We start from the raw sequence: 27,721 nt of genomic DNA, 5'->3' as shown, positions 1-27,721 counted from the left end.
AAAAGAAAAAATGAATGAAATTAAGAAATTTTTTTTTTTTCATTTCAAAATAATGAAGCAAATGAATGTGATCTACAAAATGAATAAACAAACAAAAATGTTGCCTCTGCATATCCCTATCCTCCATCCTTCCAACACAGTGTTTCAGTGACAGGCTAAAATTCACCTAAAAGTCACAAACAACTTGCAACCAACATAAAATATACAGTATATTATTACTGCCTTAATAACATTTTAAACAATTCCCCAAAGCAACAAGAATTGGAAATGTTAGCTTATTTGGAACAGAGAGCAGAGGTACAGAGAAGGTTAACCAAAATTATAAAGGGGATGGAACAGGTCCCCTATGAGGAAAGACTAAAGAGGTTAGGGCTGCTCATCTTGGAGAACAGATGGCTGAGGAGGGATATGATAGAGGTGTTTAAAATCATGAGAGGTCTAGAATGGGTAAATGTGAATTGGTTATTTACTCTTTCAAATAATATAAGGACTATAGGAATTCCATGAAGTTACAAATGGCAACATTAAAACAAATCAAAGAAAATTCTTTTTCACTCAATGCACAATTAAACTCTGGAATTCATTGCCAGAGGATGTGGTTAAGGCAGTTAGTGTAGCTGGGTTTAAAAAAGGTTTAGATAAGTTCCTGGAGGAGAAGTTCATAAACTGCTATTAATTAAGGAATATCCACTGCTTATTACCAGCTTTAGTAGCATGGGATCTATTTAATCTATTCAATTTGCATCTAAGTGTGCCCAAATTGGTAGGGCTCTGGGTGGGCAAGGGAAATCGGCCTAGAGATTTGACTAATTTAGTGATTCGTGGCACCTTGCTTCCATTTGTTGCGTCTGTACGGGACCTAGGTTTTATTTTTGATCAAGGCCTGACTCTAAAACCACAAATGTCTGCAGTTATTCATTCTGTTTTTTTGTTGGGTTTTTTTTTAATTAAAGATGCCGAGATTCCTTAAATATGTGCTTTGCAGCAAGGATTTTACAACGGTCATACAAACCGTTGTACTGACTCTTTATATGTTGGGTTACCAAAATATTGCATTTGAGCTTTACAGGTTCTGCAAAACACGGCAGCATGCATGGTGGTGTCTTGTGCCATGCATGAGCAAAATTACACCAGTGCTGCGTCAGCTTCCCTGGCTGCTTGTAGAGCAGTGTGTGAAGTTTAAATTACTAACAATCATACATACACGGCCCAAGTCCCTTTTTCGTCACAGTTTACAAGCCTGGCTTTTCTTTATGTTCTCTGGGAAAACTTAGGGGTAGACTTTAAAAGCCCTGCGCGCCAGCGCGCCTATTTTGCATAGGCCGCCGGCGAGCGCAAAGCCCCGGGACGCACGTAAGTCCCGGGGCTTTGCTTGGGGGGGCGTGTCCGGGGCGGTGCGGCGTTCGGGGGAGTGTCCGGGGGCATGGCGGCGGTCCGTGGGAGTGGCCGGAGGCGTGACGGCGGTCCGGGGGTGGGGCCGAGTGCTCAAAGCGGCCTGTGCCGGGGCAGGGAGCCGGCGACACGCGCAAGTTTCGCCTGCCCCTTATTGTTCTGTCTTTCAAAGAATATCGTTTTCAAACTACAAGGAGGAGAGCGTTCTCCTTAGCTGATCCATCCCTTTGGATTGAGCTCTCACCCGAACTGCGTGCCATGGTAGATTATAAACAGTTTCGAAATCAGTTGAAGGTGTATCTGTTTTAATATGTTTTGGTTTAATATCTTTTTTTTTTTAATTATCTGTTTATTGAATTTTCACAATTTTTACAGACAAATGTTAGCTTTCACAATAATAAGGGAAAGGTAATACATTTAAACAAAACTAAGATATAGATATCAAAACATCCCTTCTATTTAGCCCATCAAAATAAGAAATGGGGGAGACAATTTTTGATAAAGAGCAGAAACAAAGGAAATCTAAACTTTAATTATTCAACATAATGCTTCGAGTTAACCTGTGCATATATCCATATACCTACTTCCCACAGAAGCTAACTGGAATGAGAATTGAGATGCATACGTAACTGATCCGGTTCTTTAAATTTATACCTGGAATCTTTATATAGAATTAAACATTGACACGGGAACCGAAGCAAAAATTTCCCCCCTCTTGCCAAAACCTCCCCCCCCCCCCGCATTTCCAGGAACCTGTGTTATTTTGGTGAGGTCGGGGAAAACCTTTACCGGGAAACCATAAAATTTTTTATCTTGGTTCCGAAAGAACAACTTCAGGATTAAGTCTCTTGGACAAAAAGAGTGGCTCTCTCCTTCACTTCCAACTCAAAGGATTTTTCCAGGATATTCGTCAAGTCAAAGGAATCCTCCATATTCTCCTTTTGATCTGATTGGGCCTTCATTTCACCTGGCTGGGGTATATAGTATATTCTTTTTATTTTTGGAATATCTTAATCAGCAAATTTCAGAATATTAATGAAATAACATCTGAATAGTTCTCGATGTGACAATAATCTCATCTTAGGAAAGTTTAAAATTCTTATATTATTCCTTTTGATAAGATTTTCCAAATTTTCCATTTTAGTCATTTGAATGCTCTCAGATTTGATCAAATTTGTTTGAATCTTTTCCATTTCTGTAACCTTATTATCCAAAAGAGATGTTGATAATTCAATTTTCTCCAGCCTCTTTTCTAAACCATGACTCAATTCAATGCTTTCCTTAACCATAACAGTTAAGGAAGCTATTGATTTTTCCATAGCAGATATTGCATTTAATATATGTTCCAAAGTCACATTAGGAGTCATGGAGTATGAGGGTTCACAGAGCACATGTATTTCTTTCTCTTTTCTCATTATAGGCTTAAGAGAACTGTTACCTTCACAGGCTTCCTGTGGTCTTTCAACCGGTGGGTCCCCGGAGCTAGACAAGTCTAAACTCACCGAGGAGTTAGGAAATCCTTCCCCTCCTCTCTGGGATTCTTCCACTTGGAGAGCTGTCTTATTCTCCAACAGTGCAGAAATGTTAACATCCGGCTCCAAGTTCTTAAGCGGTGCTTTGGGGGTTTTAGGCGCGCCGGGGCTCAGCAATGTTTCTGCGGCCAGAAGGCACAACGGCTGCTCTCCGTCGTCTCCTCCAGCGGCCCCTCCCTCCGGCAATTGCTGCAACAGGCCAGCGAAAAGTTCCTCAATCCGTGGCTGACGCGAAGATTGAATCGATGTGGAGGTAATATCCTTAATTTTCGCCTTGCGTTTCGTGTGTGGCATTGTACCACACAAAGTTTATGAAAAAGAATAATAGGAAATTTTGCAAAGAGAAAAACCAGAATCGCCACGGAGCTGCGCTTTTCGCTGCTCACTCGTTGGCGGCCATTTTGTCTCCCTGGTTTAATATCTAAGTGTTTTATTGCTTGTAATTTTATGTTTTATGTTATATTATGGCTTGCTCAGCGGGAGATCCTTTTTATCACTGGTGTATCTATGACTGTAAATAAATAAATAAATACGTAGTTGGGTACTTGCCAGGCACTTGTGACTTGGATTGGCCACTGTTGGAAACCGGATACTGGGCTTGATGAACCCTCGGCCTGACCTGGGCCGGTAGGGCAATTCTTATGAGAAAGTTGGACAGTTGTCAGTTTTAAAGAATATATTTTAAAAGCCTCATATAATGCAGGGTACACCTGAGATAGATTACTATTTAACATGAAGAAAAACCCAAAGAATCCCTTTTTCTCTTCTTTTTTCCCCACAAGAGAACCCATTTATTGCCAAAGCAAATAGAGTTTCATGTTTCTAGGTGGGGGCGTGTGTGGAAAGTGACATGGATTGTTGAACTCTTAGAAGGTCATGTGCTGACACTGTGACTCCCAGGACCATTTGTACCAGGCTAATTCCTTTAGATTTTGTAGCTGTGTTTGTTACTGAAGTGGGCTGTGCGGTGGAGGAGGCCCTGTAGTTGGGGCCATTATCAGCAAAAAAAAAAAATTCCAACACAAACAATATAGAGGCACACTGCAGGGTTAAGCTTTAATCTCTTCTGGCCCTTCAACTCAAAAGCAAAAAAAATCGAAAGTAGCCCTGCTGTTAAAAAGCCCCCTCATGACAGGGGGGACAAGCCTGAGCGGAGCTGTGTGAGTGAGTGGCTGAGCTGTTTCGCTTTGCACTGCGTTCTATATTCCTTGGTTATCTTGAGAAATAAATAATTTAAACAATGCCAGCAAAACGTAAAGGGAAAATAAGGGGGTTTTCCCTCAATTTCGACGCAGTTATCCGAACAGAGGCTTCACAACTCCGGGAGCAGCAACGACATGGGGGGGGGGGGGGGAGTAGCTTTGCTGCAGTGCCGAAGGGAGGAAATTCGATACCACCAGAGGAGGCGGTTTCCCTCAGCCCTCCCGTGATTCCACCACCAGCTGAGAAGGGAAGCGTCAGCAGAGACTCTGCCAGAGACACTGAATGAGGAAGGCAGCATCTCAGGAAGGCAGGGGGAGAAGGAAGCGAAGCAGCTGCCCAGCCAGAGCCCAGGAGGAATCCTCTTGGGGGACTTCCGGAGACGTCTGGCCGAGGGGCAGCCAGTGCACCAGCCACCGGAACATCAGTTTCATCGGGTGAGCATATAGAAACCCCTATAAGACCAGCAGTGGTAACTATGGCAACACTATGGGAACTTTCTGCTAATCTCATAGTTGCTGTAAGAGCTAGCAACCAGAGAATGGAACAAATAGCCTCTTCTTTAAACAATAAGATTTCTGAGCAAAATCTGTCACTGCAAGTAATGAAAGGAAAAAGTGCATGGAATGGAAACAGAAATAGGAAATATACAAGTTTTCAACCAGGCAACAATAAAAGATAGAACTGCCTGGTCCAGAGGATTGGAATTACTAGAAAACTGGAACCGGAGATTTAATGTGAGATTGATCAAATTTCCTTAAATTGTGGGTGAGCTTCCCATAACAACTTTCAAAAGATATCTCAGGGAGACTCTTCAGATGTTGGACTCTGATCTGCCTGTGATAAATGAGGTTTATTTCATTCCCAGAACCAGCGCTGAAAGAGGGGGGAAATGTTCCGCAGGAGCAAAATCAATTTGATGCAGATAATCTGACTATGTTCCTTGAATCCTCTGCAATAGAAATTATTGAATGTGCTACATTGATTGTTACACTAATTGCAGAACAGGATGTCAGCAAAATTATGTCTAAGTATTTTCAGCATTTAAACACCCCCTTTCATGCTATAATTATACGCACGTTCCCAGACATCTCAAAGATTACTCAAGAGAGGCGAAAAGCCTTTTTAAGTACGAGGCAGGAGACAGTTTCTTTAGGCGCAACTTTTATGTTGCGCTACCCCTGCAAATGTATTGTAAGGAAGGGGAGTGACTGTTACGTTTTCTTTGCACCTCAGCATTTAAGAGAAGTTATTGATTCTTTTTCTGCCAATGGTGCCTCATAGAGAATCGTTAAAGAAAATTAACTGCTCTTGTTCAGGGCTATACCATGTCTTCTTTCAATTTGTTGTTGTTATTCCTCAGATCTAAACCCCCCCAACGAGAGAAGTTTGAGATTATAGTTTAGCCATTATGGAATAACTTTATGGTTTATATGCTTTGTGAGAATGTTATCTTTAATGACCAATCAAGTTTCTATTCTATTGTAAACAAATACTTTATTTGTATTGAAAATTCAGAAATTTAAAATTTAAAAAAAAAAAAAGCCCTGAACGAAGGCTGGACCAGGCACTCACCCGTTCAGCTGGAAGAATCCCTCCAAGGACGGTAGTTCTCCAGTGAAAAGGAGGTGCCTCTATTGCTGTTTGACATGGGTTAAGGAAAAACACCAGGCCATTGCTAAGCTAGTTTTGTTGGCTAATATGTAACCTGTTATACCTTAATTCACAATTGTTAAGAAAATACCTTTTGAATCTTGTAAACCGTTGTGATGGCTTCACCGAATGACGGTATATGAAACTCAACTCATCAAATAAATAAATAAATAAATAATAGAGCGGGCCAGTTGCTTCGAGGGGGAGAGAGGATGAGAGCCTTCGATTGTTAAAAGGGAGGGAAGGCTTCTCTCTCTGCCCTCCCCAGGCCTTAGCACAGAAGGACCACGCTAAGAGTGCCACCAACTGCGGCCAACAGTTGACAGACGTGAACAGGGAGTAAGTTGGGCTCCACTTCCGTTTCCTCCTTTAACTGAGAGGACAATTTTCAAAGCCATTTATATGCGTGTGATGTTCCACAATGTGCAGACTTTTAGCCATGTTTGTGAGAAGCAGTTCCTGAGGGCGGGATCATAAACTAGGCACGTAGACTTTATCTTAAAGTCTATGCCACACTGTTTTCCGTAAGAATTTTACCCATGCAAAAAGCAAGCCCAAACGTCTGACTGCAGGTACTGTGGCCCCTTGGCAATTTTCTCAGCGCTCGAACCTATGACCCTAAACCTGACTCCATGTCCTCAACAGCCAGATGCACTAAGTATTTTCTCTTTAGACACCAAATGAGAAAAAAAACCTTTAGTGCCTCTGTCCCTAAGTGTTTCACATGCTGTAGAATCTTTCCAAAGAAGAATAAAATACATCTAAATTTCTGGGTTATATATTAACCATGCTTCCCTGCTGTTTCAAAGAACTTTATACTTTGTGCCTAACAAAGCACTCACTGGATGTTGTCTATTAATCTAAGCATTATAGACAAGGCATGTTAAGAACATAAGAAATTGCCATGCTGGGTCAGACCAAGGGTCCATCAAGCCCACTATCCTGTTTCCAACAGATGCCAAACCAGGCCACAAGAACCTGGCAATTATCAAAACACTAAGAAAATCCCATGCTACTGATGCAATTAATAGCAGTGGCTAATGGCTATTCCCTAAGTAAACTTGATTAATAGCCGTTAATGGACTTCTCCAAGAACTTATCCAAACCTGTTTTGAACCCAGCTACTCTAACTGCACTAACCACATCCTCTGGCAACAAATTCCAGAGCTTTATTGTGCGTTGAGTGAAAAAGAATTTTCTCTGATTAGTCTTAAATGTGCTACTTTCTAACTTCATGGATTGCCCCCTAGTCCTTCTATTATTCTTATTATTCGAAAGTGTAAATAACCAAGTCACATCTACTTGTTCAAGACCTCTATCATATCCCCCCTCAGCCGTCTCTTCTCCAAGCTGAACAGCCCTAACCTCTTCAGCCTTTCCTCATAGGGGAGCTGTTCCATCCCCTTTATCATTTTGGTTGCCCTTCTCTGTACCTTCTCCATCGCAACTATATCTTTTTTGAGATGTAGCGACCAGAATTGTACACAGAATTCAAGGTGTGGTCTCACCATGGAGCGATACAGAGGCATTATGACATTTTCCGTTTTATTAACCATTCCCTTCCTAATAATTTCTAACATTCTGTTTGCTTTTTTGACTGCTGCAACACACTGAGCTGACAATTTTAAAGTATTATTATCCACTATGATGCCTAGATCTTTTTCCTGGGTGGTAGCTCCTAATATGGAACCTAACATCGTGGAACTAAAGCAAGGGTTATTTTTCCCTATATGCAACACCTTGCACTTGTCCACATTAAATTTCATCTGCCATTTGGATGCCCAATCTTCCAGTCTTGCAAGGTCCTCCTGTAATGTATCACAGTCTGCTTGTGATTTTACTACTCTGAATAATTTTGTATCATCCGCAAATTTGATAACCTCACTCATCGTATTCCTTTCCAGATCATTTATATATATATTGGAAAGCACCGGTCCAAGTACAGATCCCTGAGGCACTCCACTGTTTACCCTTTTCCACTGAGAAAATTGACCATTTAATTCTACTCTCTGTTTCCTGTCTTTTAACCAGTTTGTAATCCACGAAAGGACATCGCCTCCTATCTCATGACTTTTTAGTTTTCGTAGAAGCCTCTCATGAGGGACTTTGTTCCTTGGATATCCTATGATGTCAATACATAATTAAGCTGTGGAATTTGTTGCTGGAAGATACAGTCAAGAGAAATCATGTAAGTGTGTTTAAAAAAAAAGGTTTGGACAAGTTGGTAGAGGATAGATTCATTAAGAATTATTAGTCAGACAGACTTGGGAATTTCTGTCCCTTATTTCTGGGAGTAAGAAAAAAAAACTGCCTTCCTCATTAGCATCTGCCACTGTTGAAGAAAGGAGCTGAACTCAGTGGACCACTGGTCTGACCCAGCATGAAACTTATTTATTTATTACAACAATTTATATTCTGCATATAATGGTAGCCCATGCTAAGCAGATTAAAACAATAAAAATATAATAGTCTAAAAATAAAAATTATAAAGCTACCTTAAAAATGCAATACACACACTTCTTAAACAAGTAATATTCGTTTTAAACAAACAAAAAAGCTTTGAGCTGCTTGTGAAAGGTTAGGACATCACCAATCCTTTTTAACCATTCCAGGCTAAAGGACCAATAACATAAAAAGTCCATTTCCTTGTTTTAGCCAGATGAGCCTGTTTAATAGTGGGAACTTATAATAATTGTTTATCCTGAGTGTGTAAGTCTCGAGACAGTTCATATCTCTTTAAAGACGTAGGGCCCCGTGTTCACGTGCTGAGTTAAGTGTTGGGTTATGAAAACTCAGTGTGGTCTTCTTCCATGGTTTGCCTGTAGCAAGTGGCACAAAGCTTAACCCTTTCACTTTTGTGAACCTTCTAAACTGGCTGATGAAATCAATCAGCATTCTGCTTTGCAAAGCAGTTTCCCCAGCATAATTTTACAGATGCCCCATAATTTCAAATCACTGATGTGCTTTCAACAAAACCATGTGCACAGATATATGTTTTACAAAATGAATTTGGTATTTTCCTCTGCTTCCTTGGATCTCAAAAGGCAAGTTTATCTTTTTCTCCATTTCATCTAGTAGACATAATTTTGTCTTCCTTGGACTATATTCTGTATTATTGTATTAATTCTAATTTTATAATATTAATTTTCAAGCGTGATATCAACACATGCATTGGTGAAGGAGGTGGTAGAACAGTGGCACAATCCACAATGCAAAGCAATTAAGGAGCAGACGTTTGGCCTTTTCTTTATAGGATCTTGAGGGGGAGGTTCCGAGATGTCTTTAATATGCCTGTCCGACTTCGAGGCTTATGCCAGAGACCATCTGCCCAAGGCCACTTGGGACTTCATCGCAGCTGGCGCAGATGACTGTTGCACCAGAGATGACAATCTCCTGGCTTTTAAAAGGTAAAATTAGCGCTGTACGGCAGTAAAATAAATCCATCCTCCGACCCTGACCAAGCTCAGTTTTCAAATCACAGATATTAAGGTCCTGACTCATCAATGTCTTTTTCCCTAGACACAAAACAGGAGAAAAGCCTTACTGCATCAAACCCCTCCACAACCATAACCACTCTGTATCTGTTAAAATGTTTTGCTAGGTCACTTTTAATCTTTTAAGTGAACAGGACTGACATGTGAGCATGCCTAAATATAAATGTAATTAAAACAAGCAGAAAACAAAACTAGTTGGATTAAGATTAGAGATATGGAACATTAAACCATTTAAAAAATTGAATGGAAAGTAAAGTTTTTCCAGTGAATCCTATAAACGCTAATGCCTGCCGCCATGAGCCAGGACCTGCTCAAGTCAGCCCACAGCTGACACCTGGGTTTCCCTTTTGCGGCATGCTGCATGGATGCCCACTTTGGGCACACTGGACAACTGTTGGTCAGCCTGAGAAGCATCGGGCATGTCAAGGAAGGGGTGGCATGGAGCATGTGAGGAGGCCTCCTCCACAGCTGCAGGCTGTATTAATAATTTTTTCAGTGCGTAACCATTTAAATTTCATTAGTTTAAATGGTAAAATTTAAAAACTATATTTACGTCCCTAGGTAAGATGATACCTTGATTAAACTAACAAATGCTTTTGTGAGGAAATCTTAGAAATCTCCAAAACTTGCATCTTTAAACATTCATCAGCCTAATCACGGTATTATCTCTACCCAATGACTTTTCCCTGTTTGCACACCGGATCAGTCCAGACAAGTGGTTTTGCATCCCTATCAGCAGATGGAGGCAGAGAACAAAACCTTTGAGGCACTGCTACATAACCGAGTGACTCGCATTGCCGATCAGGCCCTCTTGGAGCGCGGCAGTCGGGACGATCGCCCCACGTGCGTGTGAATATGGTGTGGAATGTGAGAGAGACTATCAAGCCTGCTGGGCAAGATGCAACTGGCTCAAAAATGGCCACGCTGTGTTCGGCCGGAACCTCAGGAGGGGAGGGAACCTCCTCTGAGGCTGCTACTGCACAGAGAGTCACTCAATTGGCTGGGCCGATTGCAGAGGCTCCTGTTGGAGTAAAGGGGGCAGTTTCCATATCTGCTTCACGCAGCAGGAAGCAATCAGCGCCCAGAATGCCTAGGGTCTTCCCCCCCTCCATTATCCCCCATGATCATGTCAGAGGGGCAGGGTAGTGAGGAATAAAAGGACACAACTCCTCTTTCTGAAAGAGCTGGACAACCTTCGGGTTCTGTGGCCTGGATCTCCTCCAGGTCCAGCAAGCCCTTGACTGCATCTGGATCACCCCCTGAAGGATCCATGAGATGGAGGAAGCCGTGGTTATGGAGGGCTTCTCCACGGAGTTTGTTCTGCTCCTTCACAAGGCCTTTTTGGCCAAGAAGAGAGCAGGTGGGAGGTGGCCCCTGGCCCGCAAGTCACAATCTCCTCCTAAGAGGGTTAAGGTGGCTGTTGCGACCATCACTGCCCGATGTCTCCACTCTGCCCTCCTTACCTCTTTGGCGACTCCCTCCTTGGTTGATGGAAGTTTGGCTGCTGCGGCGTCATCTTGCCGACCTCTGGCGTCCCTGGACTGGCTAGACGCTGCCTTCTGCCATGTTCTCCCGAGGCCTAGGGGCACGCGCGGCCCCGACTCAAGTACCAGCAGTGGCGCGAACCTCAGGGGCGTCCTCACTATCTCTACAGCTCAGCCTTCCTGGGATCGCTGTCCAGTGCCTGAGGGACTACAACCCAGCCGGACTCTTCCAGCTCACTACTGCCACCTCTGGTGGTTCTCAAAAGCAGTTTAATAAAAGAACTTGTGTGTGTCTGTCTCCCAACTCTGAGCCTGACCGGTGGCCCCTCTCAGAATCTTCCTCCGGGGGCGTAGTCATCTGCAACCGGCCCAAGGATCCACCCACAACTATCACAAATAATAACAGAGGCTCCATCAGTTGGAGCTGGAGGACTTCTCCATCACCTGGGTCTTGCATGTTCTTCGGGAGAAGGCAAGGGGGACCTCACCGATTCTGAGGATTCAGTAGACACACAGGTGGAGGGGGATCCGGATTCTAGGTATGATACTGGAAATGTTCTCATTGATCCTTCAGGGGGTGATCCAGATGCAGTCAAGGACTTGCTGGATCTGGAGGAGATCCAGGCCACAGAACCCGAGGGTTGTCCAGCTCTTTCAGAAACAGGAGTTGTGTCCTTTTATTCCGCAGGTCCTGGAGGAGTTAGGTATTAAGGTCACCCAGGAGGAGTCCAATATTGAAAGGGTGTACCCAGTTCTTGATGGACTTTGGGGGCAACTAAAGGCTTTTCCATTGCCCAAGAAGATGAAGAAATTGGTGGTCTGGGAGTGGGATGTTCCCTAAGCAGGCTTTAAAGTGGACAGGCAATGGCGAAGTTATATCCACTAATGGAGGAGACCTTAGAGCTTTTGATGCGTCCCAGGGTGGATGCTTCGGTCGCCACTGTGAGCAAGAAGACAACAGTCCCAATGGCGGGGTTAGCCACACTGAAGGATGCACAGAACAGAAAATTAGAGATCCAGTTGAAATGGTTGTTTGAGGTGTTGGCCTTGAGTCTTGAAGCTGCAATTTGCGGTAGTTTGATGCAGAGGGCTTGTTTCCATTGGGTGCAAAAGGCTCAGGAGAAGGAAGCTCCCATGGCAGGTGTTGCCCAACAGGCAGCATGATTGGAAGCTGGGTTGGCCTATGTGGCAGATGCTCTGTATGATTTGATTCAGACATCTGCCAAGAGCATGGTTTCCATGGTGGCAGTGTGAAGGCTCCTATAGTTGTGTAATTGGGCCACGGATGTGTGGTCCAAGTCACAGCTGTGCAACCTTCCTTTTAAGGGAAAGCTGTTGTTCAGAGAGGATCTGGAACAGCTGATAAAACAGTTGGGGGGAGACTAAGGGGAACAGGTTGCCAGATGATAAGAAGACTTCCAAGAAGTCCTTTCCCCCCCATTCCTGTTTTTGAAATATGTGGAGGTTTTGGGCCAGCAAGAGTTTTTCAGCTTCAGGTCAGAAACAAGACTCGGGAAAGCAGCAGTCCTTTCAGAACTCCCGTAGACCCCCCCCCCCCCCCCCCCCCAGGGATGCTTCTGGTCAGGGGACCAGAGTTGAAAAGTGTTTGCAATGATGACAGACTGGTCTACTCATCTGTGGACGTGATAGATTGAAGATTGACCCGCTTTTACAAGGAGTGGACCAAGATCATTTCAGACCAGTGGGTCCTAGAAGTGATAAGAGACGGTTACATGTTAGAATTTTCTCTACAAATCCAAGAGGCCTTCATGGCATCCACTGCAAATCCCAAGGCAAGAAGGAAGCAGGTCGGGTTATGTTGCAATGGTTACAAAGTCTAGATGCGATTGTGCCAGTGCCGCTAATGGAGCAGAAGCATGGGAGGTATTCAATTTACCTCATAGTTCCCAATAAAGAGGGTACCTTTTGGCCCATTCTAGATTTCCAAAAGGTCAATTTGGCCCTGCGAGTTCTGTGTTTTTGTATGGAGACGTTGCGGATGTTGATAGCAGCAGTCCACAGAGGTGAGTTTCTGGCTCACTGGATCATACGGTGACTTATGTGTATATCCCCATACAAGCAGAGCATCAGAGTTTTCTGTGGTTCATGGTGCTAGTGCAGCATTTCCAGTTTTAGGCTCTCAGAAATGAAAATTAGCAGTGGTGCACATGTTCATGAAGGTGATGATGGTGGTGGTGGTGGTGGTGGCTCTGAGACGGGAAGGCATTTTGGTTCACCCTTATCTGGATGTCTGGCTCATAAGGGCGAAATTGGAAGTGGAATGTTGTCAATCAAATCGAAGGGTCATGGAGCTGTTGCGGTCTCTGGACTGGGTGATAAACCTGGCTAAGAGTCATTTAGTGCCATCCCAGTTATTGGAGTATCAGGGAATGTGGTTTGATACCTGAATTGGCAGGGTGTTTCTCACCTCGAACAGAATGGTGAAGTTGCAGGCTCAAGTGACTCATTTGTTACGAATGGCAGTGCCCTTGGACTGGGACTATTTGTAGGTTCTGAGTTCTATGGCTTCCATGCTAGATTTGGTCCATGGGCTTTTGTGCTCATGCATCCCTCCTCTCAGGGCACTTTTGTCCCATTGGAATCCATTGTTGGAAGAGTTTCTTCTGCCTTTACCACTGCCAGGGGATTCCAGATATAGTCTCTTATGGTGGCTGTCGTGCCACAATCTGGAAAGGGGAGTGGATCTGGAAACTCCAGATTGGGTGGTGGTAACCAGAGATGCAGCCTCAGGTGCTAGGGAGAAGTCTGTCAGGGGCAGATGGCTCAAGGTCATTGGTTACCAACAGAGGTGTCCTGGTCTATCAATTGTTTGGAAACGAGGGTGGTTCACAAAGCATTGTTGTGTTTTCTGCGGCAGATTCAAGGAAGAATGATGAGAGTTTTCTCGGACAATGCAACAAGGGCATTTTCTCGGACAATGCAGAGGGCTTGTTTCCATTGGGAGCAAAAGGCTCAGGAGAAGGAAGCTCCCATGGCAGGTGTTGCCCAATAGGCAGCATGATTGGAAGCTGTGGCGTTGGAAGCCCAGGAGTCTCTTTGTATGGGTGGAATAGTATCTGGAAGGAATAGCAGCATTGCAAATCACTGGATTGAACAATGTGCAAGCAGATTTTCTCAGCAGGCAACAGTTGGATCCCAGGGAATGGTAGTTGTCCCCAGAGGCATTAGACTTCATTTGTACCAGGTGGGGCAGCCCCCAACTGGATCTGATGGCATTGAGAGGCAACACCAAAGTGCCACAGTTCTTCAATCACAGACATCCCGTTGGATCCAAGGAGGCTGAAGCTCTAGTTCTTCCTTGGCCAACATGGATCCTGCTGTACATATTTCCTCCATGGCCTGTCTTGCAGATTTTGGATGATGGGGTGTCTTTGGGTACAGTGCTGCCTTCTTTATTACCAAAGGTGGTTTCCTTGTTCCATCTGAACCAGACGGTGGAACTACCGGTGTTTCCGAATTTGTCTTCGGGGATGCCATATGCGAGGGAACTTCACTTTTTGGATTTTCGTGGATTCTAAGGTCGCTAACAGTTTTTGTGGGTCGGATCACCTTTTTGTTTTATTCAGTGGTGCAAAGAAGGGAAGTAAGGCAACTAAAGCTATGATTGCTCATTGGTTGAAGGAGACTATGTCTTAGCCTATCTTTGAGGAGGTTGAAAGATTCCGGAGGGGTTGTAAGCGCATTCTACTAAGACACAAGCAGCCTCCTGGGCAGAGTGTCAGTTGGTGTTGCCTCAGGAGATCTGTAGAGTTGCAACATGGTCTTTGTTTCACACTTTCACCAGGCATTACTGGTTGGATGTTTGCATGCCGGAAGATGCCACTTTTGGCAAGAGTGTGTTACGAGCAGGTCTTTCGGGATCCCACCCAGTATAAGGGAGCTTGGGTACATCCCACTTGTTTGGATTGATCTGGGGTATGAACAGAAAAGGAAAATTGGTTCTTACCTGCTAATTTTCATTCCTGGAATACCCCAGATCAGTCCAGAGGCCCATCTTCTTAATTCCAACAGACTGCTTTGAGGTATTTTCTGCAGATTCTGATATGCGTATATATGTTGACCCTAATGTTTTGAAGGGTTTTGGTTCCTTGTTGGATGCGAGGGCTCCAGATCAGGGGACTCCAACCCAGGGTTTGTCTGTTCACCCTGGGAAGAGGAAAGGTTTGATAGGTTTTGGCTCCATGATGGTTTGGGCATAGATCAATACTGAGAGATTGTAGGTGGCACTTATGTACCAATGCCTCAAAGTTTTTGTTCTCTGCCTCCATCTGCTGGTAGGGATGACAAACCTACTTATCTAAACTGATTTGTGGTATTCCAGGAATGAAAATTAGCAGGTAATAATCAATTTTCCTTTTCATTCTAACAAAAGTTCTGAGATTACTTTTTCAGTTCCCCTGAATTACTGGGAAAGCAGCGATTTTGAAACAGTGCTACAAATGGAACTGGGCTAGTTCATGCAGTATATGTGATGTCATTTGTGATATCACAACCATCATGGATTAATCATGCCCAGTAAGTATGAGATCATTTGTGACTCTCCTGTCTTATGGTTGGCCCCCTTTGTTTTGGTGGAACTGGAAGGAAGAGCAGAACTTTAATGAGGGTGTGCATAGTGAAAACTATCATTTCATATTCTGTTTATTTGCTTTTTCATTTTCATTTCTTTTGTTTTAATGTGCATTAAAATGACAAAGGATGCAAAATGACAATATGTTAATTTATAGTGGCATTTCAGATGGGAAATGAAAAAAAAAATGAAACAAATGTCATTTTCCTTTTGTTTTAAAATGACAACACATCACTACAATTTAAATGAATAACTAATGAAACTTTGAAATGTCGAGAGGTGTATCAATGTAGCATACCAGCAGGGTATCTTGATGTGTAGAGGAAACTCTAGCTTGAAATTGCCTCATTAAAACCTGTACTAGCTCCATTTATTTTCGAGTCTAGTCTTTAAAGCAATAAAGTTAGGTGAGTGCTTTTTAAACCAGTTTTATTAGGTTTGGTACTTGTTTACTATTGTTGTATATTGTTTTTATTTTGGCCTGTTCATTTCTGTTTTATTGTACTTGTATCTGCCTTTTATGGTTATGGGTTTTTTTTCTTTTTTTTTTAAATTTTATCAGTGTCATGCTGTTTTAGCTGTTTTTGAGATTTTTTTTATACATTTATATATTTGAGTACAACTTTTGTTACTATTATGTACATCGCTTACCTTTAATTTTAAGAAATGTGATTAATCAAGTAGTAAACTGAAATAAAAAAAAAAACCCACCAAACTCACCCTTGAGCTTAAAAGTAATCATCAATGTGCTCTGCTTTAAATAAATGTTCCACTTCTTGAAATATCAATTAGGGGTAGATATTCAAAAGATTTATGTGGTTAAAATTGGCTTTTAAATGCATACATCTAATCAGTTAAACAATTCTACTCCCTCCCCCCAATCTGGTTAAAATTTGTCAGCACAAAAGCGCTTTGTGCATAGATTTAGCCAGATGGGAAAGGGACTGGGTGGGGCCATGCCTGGGGTGGGGTTTTCAAAATAACTCTCATTAGAATGATGTTTAGCATTAACCATCAGTTATATTTGTGCAGGTACATTTAGGACACATCTCTGTCCTAAATGTACCTGCACAAGTTGCATACAGTTAGATTTAACCTGATATTCAGCCATACCTTTAGCTGCAGCTGAATATCAGGAGAAAGTTAACCGGTTAAAATTAACCCATTAACTTCACTGCTCAGTGGCACTTTGTGCTCCCCTCAGTGTCCTCCTTACCGACTTGGTAAGATGGAAATGAGCTATCAGCTCAGAAAACAGTTTTAAGAGAAGTTTAACCATCTGCCTTACCCCCCAGGACCAATTACCATGTAGCGAGAGCTATCCGAAGAAGGCTGGGCTAAATATCTTCTTTCAACTTCACCGACTGTGTAACAATAGGCGGATTTTCAAAGCAGGTTAGCCGGCGAATTCCCGAAACTAGCCGGCCAGCGCAGACATCTGAAACACTCCCCTCCCTGCCCTACCACAGCTAGCTCAGTTTAGTCATTTAAACACTGGGTGGCCCCTGGGGAGAGAGAGAGGCTCTTAGCCCCCCAGCACTGATTTTAAGTATCACATGACCAAATGTAGCTGCTGAATCCTGACTGCCGAATGGCAGGCCTAAATCTGGTGGCCTAAGTCTGACCTCCTAGATTAAGGATTATTTTCAGCCACATCTTGTGGGCCTTTCTAAGTTTTAGCCGGCAATAGTCAGGTGTTTGGGGAGCCAACTCAGGATCAGCCCCTGGCATGGGACGTTATCATGCTTAAAGACTTAAAGGAGAAAGGACTTTTGGATTCCTGCTTTGGCTTTGTTACTGCGCCATAGCAATGGCCATAGAAGAAAATCGAGAGCCCCTTGAAGAAAGGCAGCAGCGTCAAGACAAAACGTCTCTGAAACCCAGCCTCCTCCTCGTTACAGGCTCCGTTTGCGACCTCGGATGCTGTGTGATGTGTCTGCGATAGACACGAGAACCACTGTCCTGGGTACAGAGATCGCCTGCCCCATAGGGATTGCCCCCACCGGCTTCCACTGTCTGGCATGGCCTGATGGGGAGAGGAGTACAGCCAGGGGTAAAGTATCCAAAAACCTTTATCTATCAATTCGTCAGTGCGATAGCCTGAACCATTTGGGGCCAAAATGTTCATTTCTCCGACTTTATGAGGGTGATTTTTCAAAGACTCATATGGGGGTTGTGTGCATAAAATCATAAAACGCGGACATAAACTGTGTGTGAAAAATTTCAGAAGGGCGGGAGTACAAGGCAAATAGTGTGCGTACACAGAGTGAGCTCTGAGGATGCATGGGGTATGCGCTTACATTATCAAGCATGCGCACATGCTTCTAGACCTGCTAATCAAGTTGCAGATATTAAATCTGACTTCTCATTTGCAAGCAATTTAGGGGCAGGGTGTCTGGAGCAAGCCATGGAAGATGTGGGTGAACTGGTGGGGGGGGGGGGGGGGGGTGTCTGGTAGAGATCTCAGCAAAGTGGTCCTTGGTAGTGCATGCACAAGTATTTTCCTAAGTGAGAATCGTGCATGTATCATTCAGCTTTATAATATATCTGCCTCCATTAACAAACATTACAATTATTTAATGTGTAAAATATAGATATTTGTACTTTCATATAAATAGGTGTATAAACTATGCTGATCTCTGCTTGAAAAGTAGTGTGTGTGTACTGGAACATATGCATATATTTTACTGCACCGTTTATAAAATACAGGCACCTACTTATGTGTGTATATGCTAAGTTATGCATACTGTAGAAAGGTATCCTCTAGGATTCTAGCAGTTTGGTATTTATTTCTGTGATGGACTAGGAGAGGAGGACAGATTTTAGCCCAGGTAATTAACGCAGATAGCTGCATCATTAGCATGAAAGACTGAAAAAGTGCATAGATGTCAAAGGCCTATGGAGGCCATGCAGGAATGAAGATAGAAGTCCTGCAAAATTAAAAAGGGACCAGAGAAAATTAAACAGGAGGAGAATGTTGCTGTCTTAGGAGGTGTGAGAGAGAGAGAGAGGGGTAATCCTGCTGGGTGGAGAGAGAGGCTGTTTGGACAGAAGAAGAAAGCAAGGAGATGCTGCCGTGATGGAGAGAGAGGGATAGCATTTCTCTACCCCTCCTCTCCTGGCAGTCTCTCTCTCTTTGCTACTCTGCCTTTCCCCTTCCCTCTCTCTCTCTCTCTTCCCCTCCAGCCGCATCTTGCCAGCACCATAGATAGCATCCAAAGTAAAAGAAAGGAGCATGGGAGCTATCATTGCTGGAAAAGAACATAGGAGCGGTTGCCAGCAGAAGAAAAGAAGTAGGGAGCCCATTAAAAACCTTTCCTTGCTCCAAATTCCTGCTTTTTGCAAGCTGGGTCAGATTGGTTTGTGTGAAGCTTCATTATTTTATGGAGTCCATAAGGTGGATGAGAGGGATGGGTGTTAGATGCCAACCTTCCGTAGCCCCCTCTCATCTCCCCACCCACCAACCCCATCCACTTCTCGTTCAAAGTGGCCCCTGTCCTCAATTCTGGGAAAGTCACAGAACATAGAACCATCTTATGTCAGCACCACGTCCTCCTCTCGTTACCTCCTATGACTCCACGAAGCTTCCTGTTCCTTACGGTGGCCCTGGCATCCGAACTTTTGAAATGACATCTTATGTCAGTACCACGTCCTCCTCTCGTTACCTCCTATGACTCCACGAAGCTTCCTGTTCTTTACGGTGGCCCTGGCATCCGAACGTTTGAAATGACATCTTATGTCAGCACCACGTCCTCCTCTTGTCATCTCCTATGGCTCCACGAAGCTTCCTGTTCCTTACGGTGGCCCTGGCATCCGAACGTTTGAAATGACATCTTATGTCAGCATCACGTCCTCCTCTCGTCACCTCCTATGACTCCACGAAGCTTCCTGTTCCTTACGGTGGCCCTGGCATCCGAACGTTTGAAATGACATCTTATGTCAGCACCACGTCCTCCTCTCGTTACCTCCTATGACTCCACGAACCTTCCCGTTCCTTACAGTGGCCCTGGCATGCGAACGTTTGAAATGACATCTTATGTCAGCACCACGTCCTCCTCTCGTCACCTCCTATGACTCCACAAAGCTTCCTGTTCCTTACAGTGGCCCTGGCATCCGAACGTTTGAAATGACATCTTATGTCAGCACCACATCCTCCTCTTGTCATCTCCTATGGCTCCACAAAGCTTCCTGTTCCTTACAGTGGCCCTGGCATCCGAACGTTTGAAATGACATCTTATGTCAGCACCACGTCCTCCTCTTGTCATCTCCTATGGCTCCACGAAGCTTCCTGTTCCTTACGGTGGCCCTGGCATCCGAACGTTTGAAATGACATCTTATGTCAGCACCACGTCCTCCTCTCGTTACCTCCTATGACTCCACGAAGCTTCCCGTTCCTTACGGTGGCCCTGGCATCCCAACGTTTGAAATGACATCTTATGTCAGCATCACGTCCTCCTCTCGTCACCTCCTATGACTCCACGAAGCTTCCTGTTCCTTACGGTGGCCTGGCATCCGAACGTTTGAAATGACATCTTATGTCAGTACCACGTCCTCCTCTCGTTACCTCCTATGACTCCACGAAGCTTCCCGTTCCTTACGGTGGCCCTGGCATCCGAACGTTTGAAATGAGCAGCTGTAAAGCAGATTGGAGCTCAATCACTGCGTACATCTCCCGGCTCGCTGATGATTCAGCTGGAGCCTGCAAACAGTTTGAAGCTAAGAAACGATTGCTGCTTTAATGCCTTCTCTAAATTTCTGTTTAAAGTGAGGTGTGTGTGTGTGTGTATCTTACTGAAATTTGCAGAGTACTCGAAGCTGGTCTTGTAGACCAGACGTTTGCCTTAGTTCCTCATTCTCCCTACCCTCCCTGCATGTTTTTCTTACGTGCTCTAGTCTTTTTAGAAAGAGACAGGACCAACTCCTTGCAGCTTTATCCAATTCAGCAAGTATTTCCTTTCAGCTTATAAACCGATCTGTAGGTGGTTCTCCCAAATGATTTTAACCCAAGGCCTCTTCTTATGTCTTTTATCTTTATGTCTTACCTAGATTGTAATCTCCAAAGAGCAGGGATTGCCTGTGCTTGTCTTTACAGTGCTGCGTACATCTGGTAGCTCTCTATAAATGTTTAATATTAGAAGTACTATTAGTAGTAGGGTTGCTCAAGAAAGAGGAGCACTATGCATCTACTAATAGCACTATCCAGCACCTGTGAAATTTGAGGGAACGCCCTGCCTTAAGATTTCCCTAAGCTGATTCATAGCAGTATAGCACCCTCAAACAGAAAGTGAATTTACCGTCAAAAAGGAGCACACTAAAACTAGCATGAGACATTATGCTCTTAAACATTGTACCATTTAAAGCAGGTAAATGGATAGCCCTATGCATGTGTAAGTTCTGCATCATTTATATGGGCAATAGTCAAGAAAGCTAATGTTTATGTAATTTTACTCATTATGTATTGATTGATGAACAGAAATTTGCAGATCTATGAAGTAATAATCCCGCCCGTTTTTATTCTTCCCTCCTTCCCTAGCATCTCAAGCCATGAACATATGTTACATTGCCAGCACCTACTCCACCAGCTCAGTAGAGGAGATCGCGGCCGCTGCTCCCAGTGGTTTGCGCTGGTTCCAGCTCTACATCTACCGCAACAGGAAGCTCTCAGAGCAGCTGGTGCGCCGGGTTGAAGCTCTAGGATTCCAAGCTCTGGTCCTCACTGTCGACGTGCCGTACACCGGAAAGAGACGGAACGACATCCGCAACAACTTCCGACTGCCTGCCCATCTCAGAGTTAAGAACTTCGGAGACGCTTTCGAGGTTCGGCAGCATCCTCCACGGAAGGAAAGCAGGAGGGCGCCCTAATGAGGCCATTTTGTATCCGAGGTTTCTTTACTGTAGCTCTGCAAATTATTCATAAAAAACACTAGATGGTGCCAAAGAGCATCCAAGAGACTTGAGGATAAACAATAATTCAGGTAGTAGTGATCAGTTCCTTTATAAGTTGGGAAATGAAAGCCCAAGCAAACTGATGAGCACAGGAGCAGGTAAGACGGGATTAAGGGAAAGGAAATGGGATAGAGTTCGAGGGTCATGAGCAAAGTGCTCACCATTCGCTGAGATCCCAGCTGACTGGAGTTAATCCAAACACTGCTAATTTATCAGTATCTTGAGCCATTCATACACTGCAAGACAGTGGTTCTGAGCTGAAACTTTCCAAACGGAATTAAAATGATTTAGTAAGACATCTCAGTTTCATTCCTATGATTAATCTTTTACTTAAAAAAAAAAAATAATAGTAATCCAACAGTGTCCTCCTGCTCTTGTGTACTTCCAGCTCTGTTGGAACCAGGGATAGGTTCTGAACTTTAATTCACAGCTTCCTACAGATTTTCTTCCCGTATATCCCTCCCCTCAGCGATGGGCCAGGGGCCATGCACCAGGGCTCTGAACCTGGTACTGGAATTCGCCCGTAAGCAACGAGCACGACTCCCTCCCGCCTGGGGGCTTGTGAACTCTGGCTCCACAGCATCCTTAGATTTCCAGCTTGAAAATAAAAGATTAAATGGGTCATTGGGAGCAGGCAATGAAGGGCAAACATTTAAAAACCAAACGGAGGAGTATGTCAGACTTTTGAATTGCAAGAGGGAAGAAAGGCAAGGGCACACTTTTGAGAAAACCATAGCTCTCAAATTGCCGGATCACTGGCACGCGAGTGTTACTGATTTTCCACCTGCAGGAGAGGATATATTAGCATTAAAGTCCAAGGAGGGCTGGCTTGGTGTAGTTCTGTGCACTGCCATGCAGAGGACCTTGCTTAGATCCCCAGATCTAGGCTCCAGGTGCCTGGGTTGAAAGGGAATGATGCGGAGTAGGGCTGACCTCAGGAGGCTGCAGGGCCCGACCCCAAATCAGTCACAGTGAGGCCCCAGAATGTGACACAAGCTGACACGAGTGGGGCTATGACTGAGGCATGGGATCCCCCAAGCCCTGAGTCCTGACCCCTTTTGGCACCCCCCCTACACCTCTTAAGGACAGCTCTGCATGAAGGCAGCATTTGCAGGACCCGAGAGGGAGGGCTTTCCAGGCATTGGGGGAACAGTGACACCCACTGGCTGGATTTAGGACTCAGAATTGCAAGGTTCTGGAGAAGGTGTCCTGCTATATGGCCTCCGGCTGTGGTTTCTCTGAGTTAGAAGGAGAATGTTACACGGGAAGCAGGGGGCGAGGAATCCTTGTGTAGTTGTGAATGGAGACTCATAGCGCACTAGCCTGGTACAGCCTGGATCCAGTTTTGCTGGAAACCTAAAATGTGCAAGAGGAAAGTGCCATGCAAGAAAAGGAATTGTGAGATAAGCAGGGTGCAGGCTTTCTAACAAGCATATTTCATTGAAAATGAAAGTGTGCTAAGAGGTTTGGAGAAGTAAATAGAAACAAGCAGATAGAGAAAAAAAAAAAAAAAAGAGAGAGAGTATAAGCCCCTTCTCCTGTCCACTGCCAAAGTACTCCTTACACAGCCTTAACCATGGCAGTGCAGTGCAAATTCAGTGAACTTTTTCAAAAAATGTCTAACTCCTCACTAATAAGTGTAGAAACCTAATGGAGCGCATTAGAGGTTTGAACTGATCTCTCTATCCTGTTGTCAAAGGGATACAAGGGCCCCGAGAACTATGGTATCCCGGCCGACACCTTGGATCCATCCATCAGCTGGAGAGACATTCATTGGCTGCAGAACCTGACTCGACTTCCAATCATTGTGAAGGGGATTTTGACAAAGGAGGATGCAGAGCTGGCTGTGGAGCACGGCGTCCGGGGCATTATCGTATCCAATCACGGCGGAAGGCAGCTAGATGGGGATCCTGCCACAGTAAGTGTAAATTTGTCTGGCCCTCCCTCACATCAGGAACTTTACAGGATGCAGGAAATATTACCTCATGAAACTGGACGTTCCTCTGTGGTGTACGGGTAGAGAAACGGCAAAGCTGGCGACGGGAATTTCTAGAACAATTAAAAACGGTCTAAAGCAGAACCTTTGAGGACCACATTCAAAATGCGTTCAGCCCTATATAAAACTTATATGGATCATTCCGCGAGGAATGACGAATCCTGCCCTAAGTTTGCACATACGCACTTATATTCAGTGGCTTAGCTGTGCCGCGGATTATACCCCATAACTTAGCTGGATAAGTTAAATCTGACTAAATTACTTAAACAACCAGGTTTGAATATTGACCTCTTCAGGTTTAAATTCTAATGTTTAATTTGAACTTCTCAAGGTTGGAATTAAAAACAGGCACACTTGAGTGAATTTACTGAGTCCATAACAAAAACTCAATTGTTCAGAAGACAGGACTTGTGTGATTTGCACAGCTCATGTACATTGTTCTTTCGGCACTCCAATAAAGGGTATCACAACTTACAAACAAATGCAGTTTTCTTTGGAAAAGTCAGGTTTATTTATTTATTTATTTAGCATTTTTCTATACCGACTTTCCAATAACAAAATTATTGATCAATTCGGTTTACATTTTAAACAATAACAACAATGACAAGTAAATGTCTTACAATGAACAGGTCGAATTAACTTGGATTAAGATATATGGGGGTAATAACATAATTAACATGAGCGGTGCCTAATATAGGCTAGAGGCTGGGTTTTAATGATAGACTGCCAAAGATAATAGTCTGCCAAAGATAATAGACTGCCAAAGATCATGTGATTTCTAGAGAAGATCTATATAGGTTTAACGCTTTGGGGACAGTGAGCTTGCAGTCTCTAAATTCTAGTGGTGTATATACCCTATGTATTTAATGTTTTCTACACATTTTCATGTTTACAAGCCAGTGTACTAAAACGTTTCAAAATTCACGGAAGTTTGTGCATTGTTTTGCTATCAGGCACTATACTGTCTGTCAATAAGCTCAGTAGCAACATGGGGACATGTAGTTTTTTTCTATTAACTTTATCACATAGCTACACTTCTCTTGGGTGTAGCAAATTTTTTTTCAAAATAGCATTTATGAAGCATTTTTTCATACATAGTTTAATGGCGCATTAATGGCTAATGAGCAGCTTTGCATAATTATGCATCACGGTCACTCATTTGCACTGAAATTGCATTAAAACGCACACAAAAAAAAAGTTTGCGTGCCAAAATATCTGTTTGTGAAAAAGAAAAATTAAACTGCATGCTAAATGAGCCAATAGAGCATGTTATCCGTGCTAGCAGCTAGTTTAGTGTGCAAACTCGCTTTTGCAAATCTTAGACACCTACATATTGAAGTGCCCCAAGCTATCACGCCATCATAATGGAATGGAATGGAATGTTACACATGCGTAAGGACATGCCATACTGGGTCAAAGCGAGGGTCCAAAGCCCGACATCCTGTTCCCAACAGTGGCCAATCTGGGTTACAAGTTCCTGGCAATTACCCAAACATTAAGCAGATCCCATGCTACTAATGCCAGTAACAGCAGTGGCTATTCCCTAATGGGCGAATTTTTAAAGTGTGCGCTTGCAAATACCAGGGGATATGTGCGTGGCTGGGCCCTGAGCGCGCCGAGCGCATTTTCGAAAGGGCTCAGCCACGCGCGTATCTCCCACTACAGGCAGAAGTGCCGGGCCAGCCAAAAGGGGAGGGCCATGGTCGTGGTCTGGACGGGGAGGGGCTGGGCAGGGGCCAACCGGGTCAGCGGCCATTAGGCCCTGTCCCAGGGAAGCACGTGCCGGTAAATTACTTCTGCTCCAAAGGAGCAGGATAGTTAAAAAATAAAAAATAAGGTAGATAGGTAGGGGTTAGGGGTCAGAGAGGAGGGGAGAGGGGAAAAGGTAGGAAAGTTAGGTAGGGGTATAGGGAATTGGGAAAGGCCTTCCTGCATTGCCTCGCGTATTTTTATAAAATACCCCCTTGTGCGTGGGAGACGAAACCCACCTGCACATGCATGCGCAGATTATAAAATTGGCGCGCGCGTGTGTGAGCAGATATATTTTATAACAAATCTGGCTGTGTCTCATTAAACTATGTCTATCTATATGTTCTGTGACTTTGTTTTGTAGACTAGTTTTCACAATTTTTCTTGGCACTGAAGTCAGACTAACTGATCTACAGTTTCCCAGATCACCCCTGGAGCTCTTTTTAAATATTGGGGTTACACTGGCTACCTTCCAGCCTTCAGGTACAATGGCTGATTTTAATGATAGGTTAGAATTACTAGTAATAGGTCTGAAATTTCATTTTTTTTAATTCTTTCAGAATCCTGGGGTGTATATACCATCTGATCCAGGTGATTTGATACACTTTCATTTGTCAATCTGGTCTAGTGCATCTTCCAGGTTCACCATGATTTGGTTCACTTGATCTGAATCAATCACCCTTGAAAACTATCTCTGGATTAGATATCTCCCCAAAATATTCATTAGTAAGCACTGAAGTAAAGAATTAATTTAGTCTGTTCACGATGGCCTTATCTTCTTTAAATGCCCCTTTAACCCCTCAATCATCTAATGGCCCAACCGACTGCCTCACAGGCTTCCTGCTTTAAAAAATATAACAAAAATTTTTATTATGAGGTTTTGCCTCTACTGCCAACTTTCTTTTCATATTCTCTCTTAGTCTATCTTATCAATGTTTTACATTTAACTTGACAATCCTTATGCTTTTTCTATTTTCTTCAGATGGATCCTTCTTCCAGTTTTTGAAATAATTTTTTTTTTGGCTAAAATAGCCTCTTTCACCTCACCTTTTAATCAAGTTGGCAGGCATTTGGCCTTCCTTCCACCTTTCTTAATGCATGGAATACATCTGGACTGCGCTTCTAAGATGGCATTTTAAAACAATGTCCACACCTGTTGTACACTCAGCCTTTGTAGTTGCACCTTTCATTTTTTTCTATTTTCCTCATTTTATCAAAGTCTCCCTTTTGAAAGTTTAGTGCTAGAGTGGTAGATTTACTTATTGCCCCCTTCCACTCATTAATTCAAATTGGATCATGTTATGATCATTATTGCCAAGTGGTCCCACCACAGTATAAACTCGGTCACCAAATCCTTGTTCCACTAAGAATTTAGATCTAAAATAGCTCCCTCTCTTGTTTGTTTCTGAACCAATTGCTCCATGAAGTAATCATTTATTCCATCTAGGAACTTTACCTCTCTAGCAATGTCCTGATGTTAGATTTACCCAATCAGTATTGGGGTAATTGAAATCTCCCATTATGACTGCATTGCAAATTGGTTAGCTTCCCTAATTTCTCATAGCATTTCATCATCCCTCTTATTATTTTGTCCAGGTGGACGGTAGTATACTCCTATCACTATACTCTTACCCAACACACATGGGATTTCTACCCATAAAGATTCTACTGTGTGTGCATTTAGTCTCTTGCAGGATCTATATCCTGTTGAACTCTATACCCTCCCAGTGCCACCCCCATCCCCCCTACTCCCCACCAAGTTGATCCACCCTATCATTGTGTATAATTTGTACCTTTGTAAAGCATGATCCCATTAGTTATTCTCTTTCCACCAGGTCTCTGAAATACCAATTATGTCAATCTCGTCATTCATTGCTATACACTGTCTCTCCCATCTTACTACTTAGACTTATGGCATTGGCATACAGACATTTCAAAGTGTGTTTTTCATTGGTGTTAACCACCTGTTATCAGTTGTCAGGGATAATTTAGAATCTTTTAGCTCAGGTAGTTCTTTACTTATAGACACATGGACTACTTTTGTTTTTATTGGAACCTCTCTGTTGGGATGCCCTAACTTTCTGTTTCATTAGTATCCTTCGAAGATACTTGCCTCCGAACCATGTGCTGCTGAGCGACTGGCGGCTTTCCCCCCTTGTTCTAATTTAAAAGCTGCCCTTTTAAAAGGTTAGTGCCAGCAGCCTGGTTCCACCCTGGTTAAGGTTCTGTCACATATTTTCTGTATTTTCCTATATTCAAATAATGAAATCCTCAACATAAGTCATTCTTTTCCTTTTGCATGGCAAGGGTGAAGTATGGACCTAATGCTGCAGTTTGATTTTTCCCAAAAATCAAATTAGGATTTCAAAATACTATGTGTTACATAAATAGCTGTATGATACATAAAAATGGAAGTCAACTTTGTCATCTTCAATTGCGTATGTAAAATCAGTTTGTTTCCCCCCCCCCCCCCAAAAAAATAAAAAGGGACAATGTAACACAAAAAAAATGTAATTATATTTGATTTTTTTTCCCATCCCATGTTGCTCTCAACAATGGATCTGTGTTTCTTTCAGTTTTCTCCCACTTTTATTTTATATTCTGTGTAAAACTCAGTGGACTCAAGCTCTGAATATGTTTCATCCTCGATCTGGTTTTCAAAAAGTTCTAGATAAGGGCCAGCA

The 27,721-nt window shown here is 43.4% G+C and overlaps 2 protein-coding genes across 6 annotated transcripts in view; one reads left to right on the top strand and one right to left on the bottom strand.

Moving 5' to 3' along the window:
• WARS2 (tryptophanyl tRNA synthetase 2, mitochondrial) overlaps window positions 1–27,721 on the bottom strand; it is a 201,064-nt gene that overhangs the window by 161,144 nt on the left and 12,199 nt on the right. The gene's annotated exons all lie outside the window — the stretch shown is intronic.
• The window catches only part of HAO2 (hydroxyacid oxidase 2), a 31,838-nt gene continuing 8,490 nt past the window's right edge, over window positions 4,374–27,721 (top strand). The window contains exons 1-6 of one of the 5 annotated variants that reach the window (XM_029578145.1): window positions 4,374–4,561; window positions 7,856–7,965; window positions 9,031–9,184; window positions 17,248–17,399; window positions 20,880–21,163; window positions 22,992–23,210. In XM_029578145.1, the coding sequence (XP_029434005.1) occupies window positions 9,054–9,184; window positions 17,248–17,399; window positions 20,880–21,163; window positions 22,992–23,210 (786 nt within the window). In that variant the 5' untranslated portion in view covers window positions 4,374–4,561; window positions 7,856–7,965; window positions 9,031–9,053. Of the gene's footprint in view, window positions 4,562–7,808; window positions 7,966–9,030; window positions 9,185–16,661; window positions 16,742–17,247; window positions 17,400–20,879; window positions 21,164–22,991; window positions 23,211–27,721 lie in introns of those variants that run through there. The other 4 variants (XM_029578144.1, XM_029578143.1, XM_029578146.1 and 1 more) reach the window with 4 other exon arrangements.

The sequence above is a fragment of the Rhinatrema bivittatum genome, chromosome 15 (assembly GCF_901001135.1).
Source record: "Rhinatrema bivittatum chromosome 15, aRhiBiv1.1, whole genome shotgun sequence".
NCBI lineage: Eukaryota > Metazoa > Chordata > Amphibia > Gymnophiona > Rhinatrematidae > Rhinatrema > Rhinatrema bivittatum.
The sequence above is the reverse complement of the archived record's forward strand: the minus strand, read 5'-3'. Positions and strand labels throughout refer to the sequence as shown.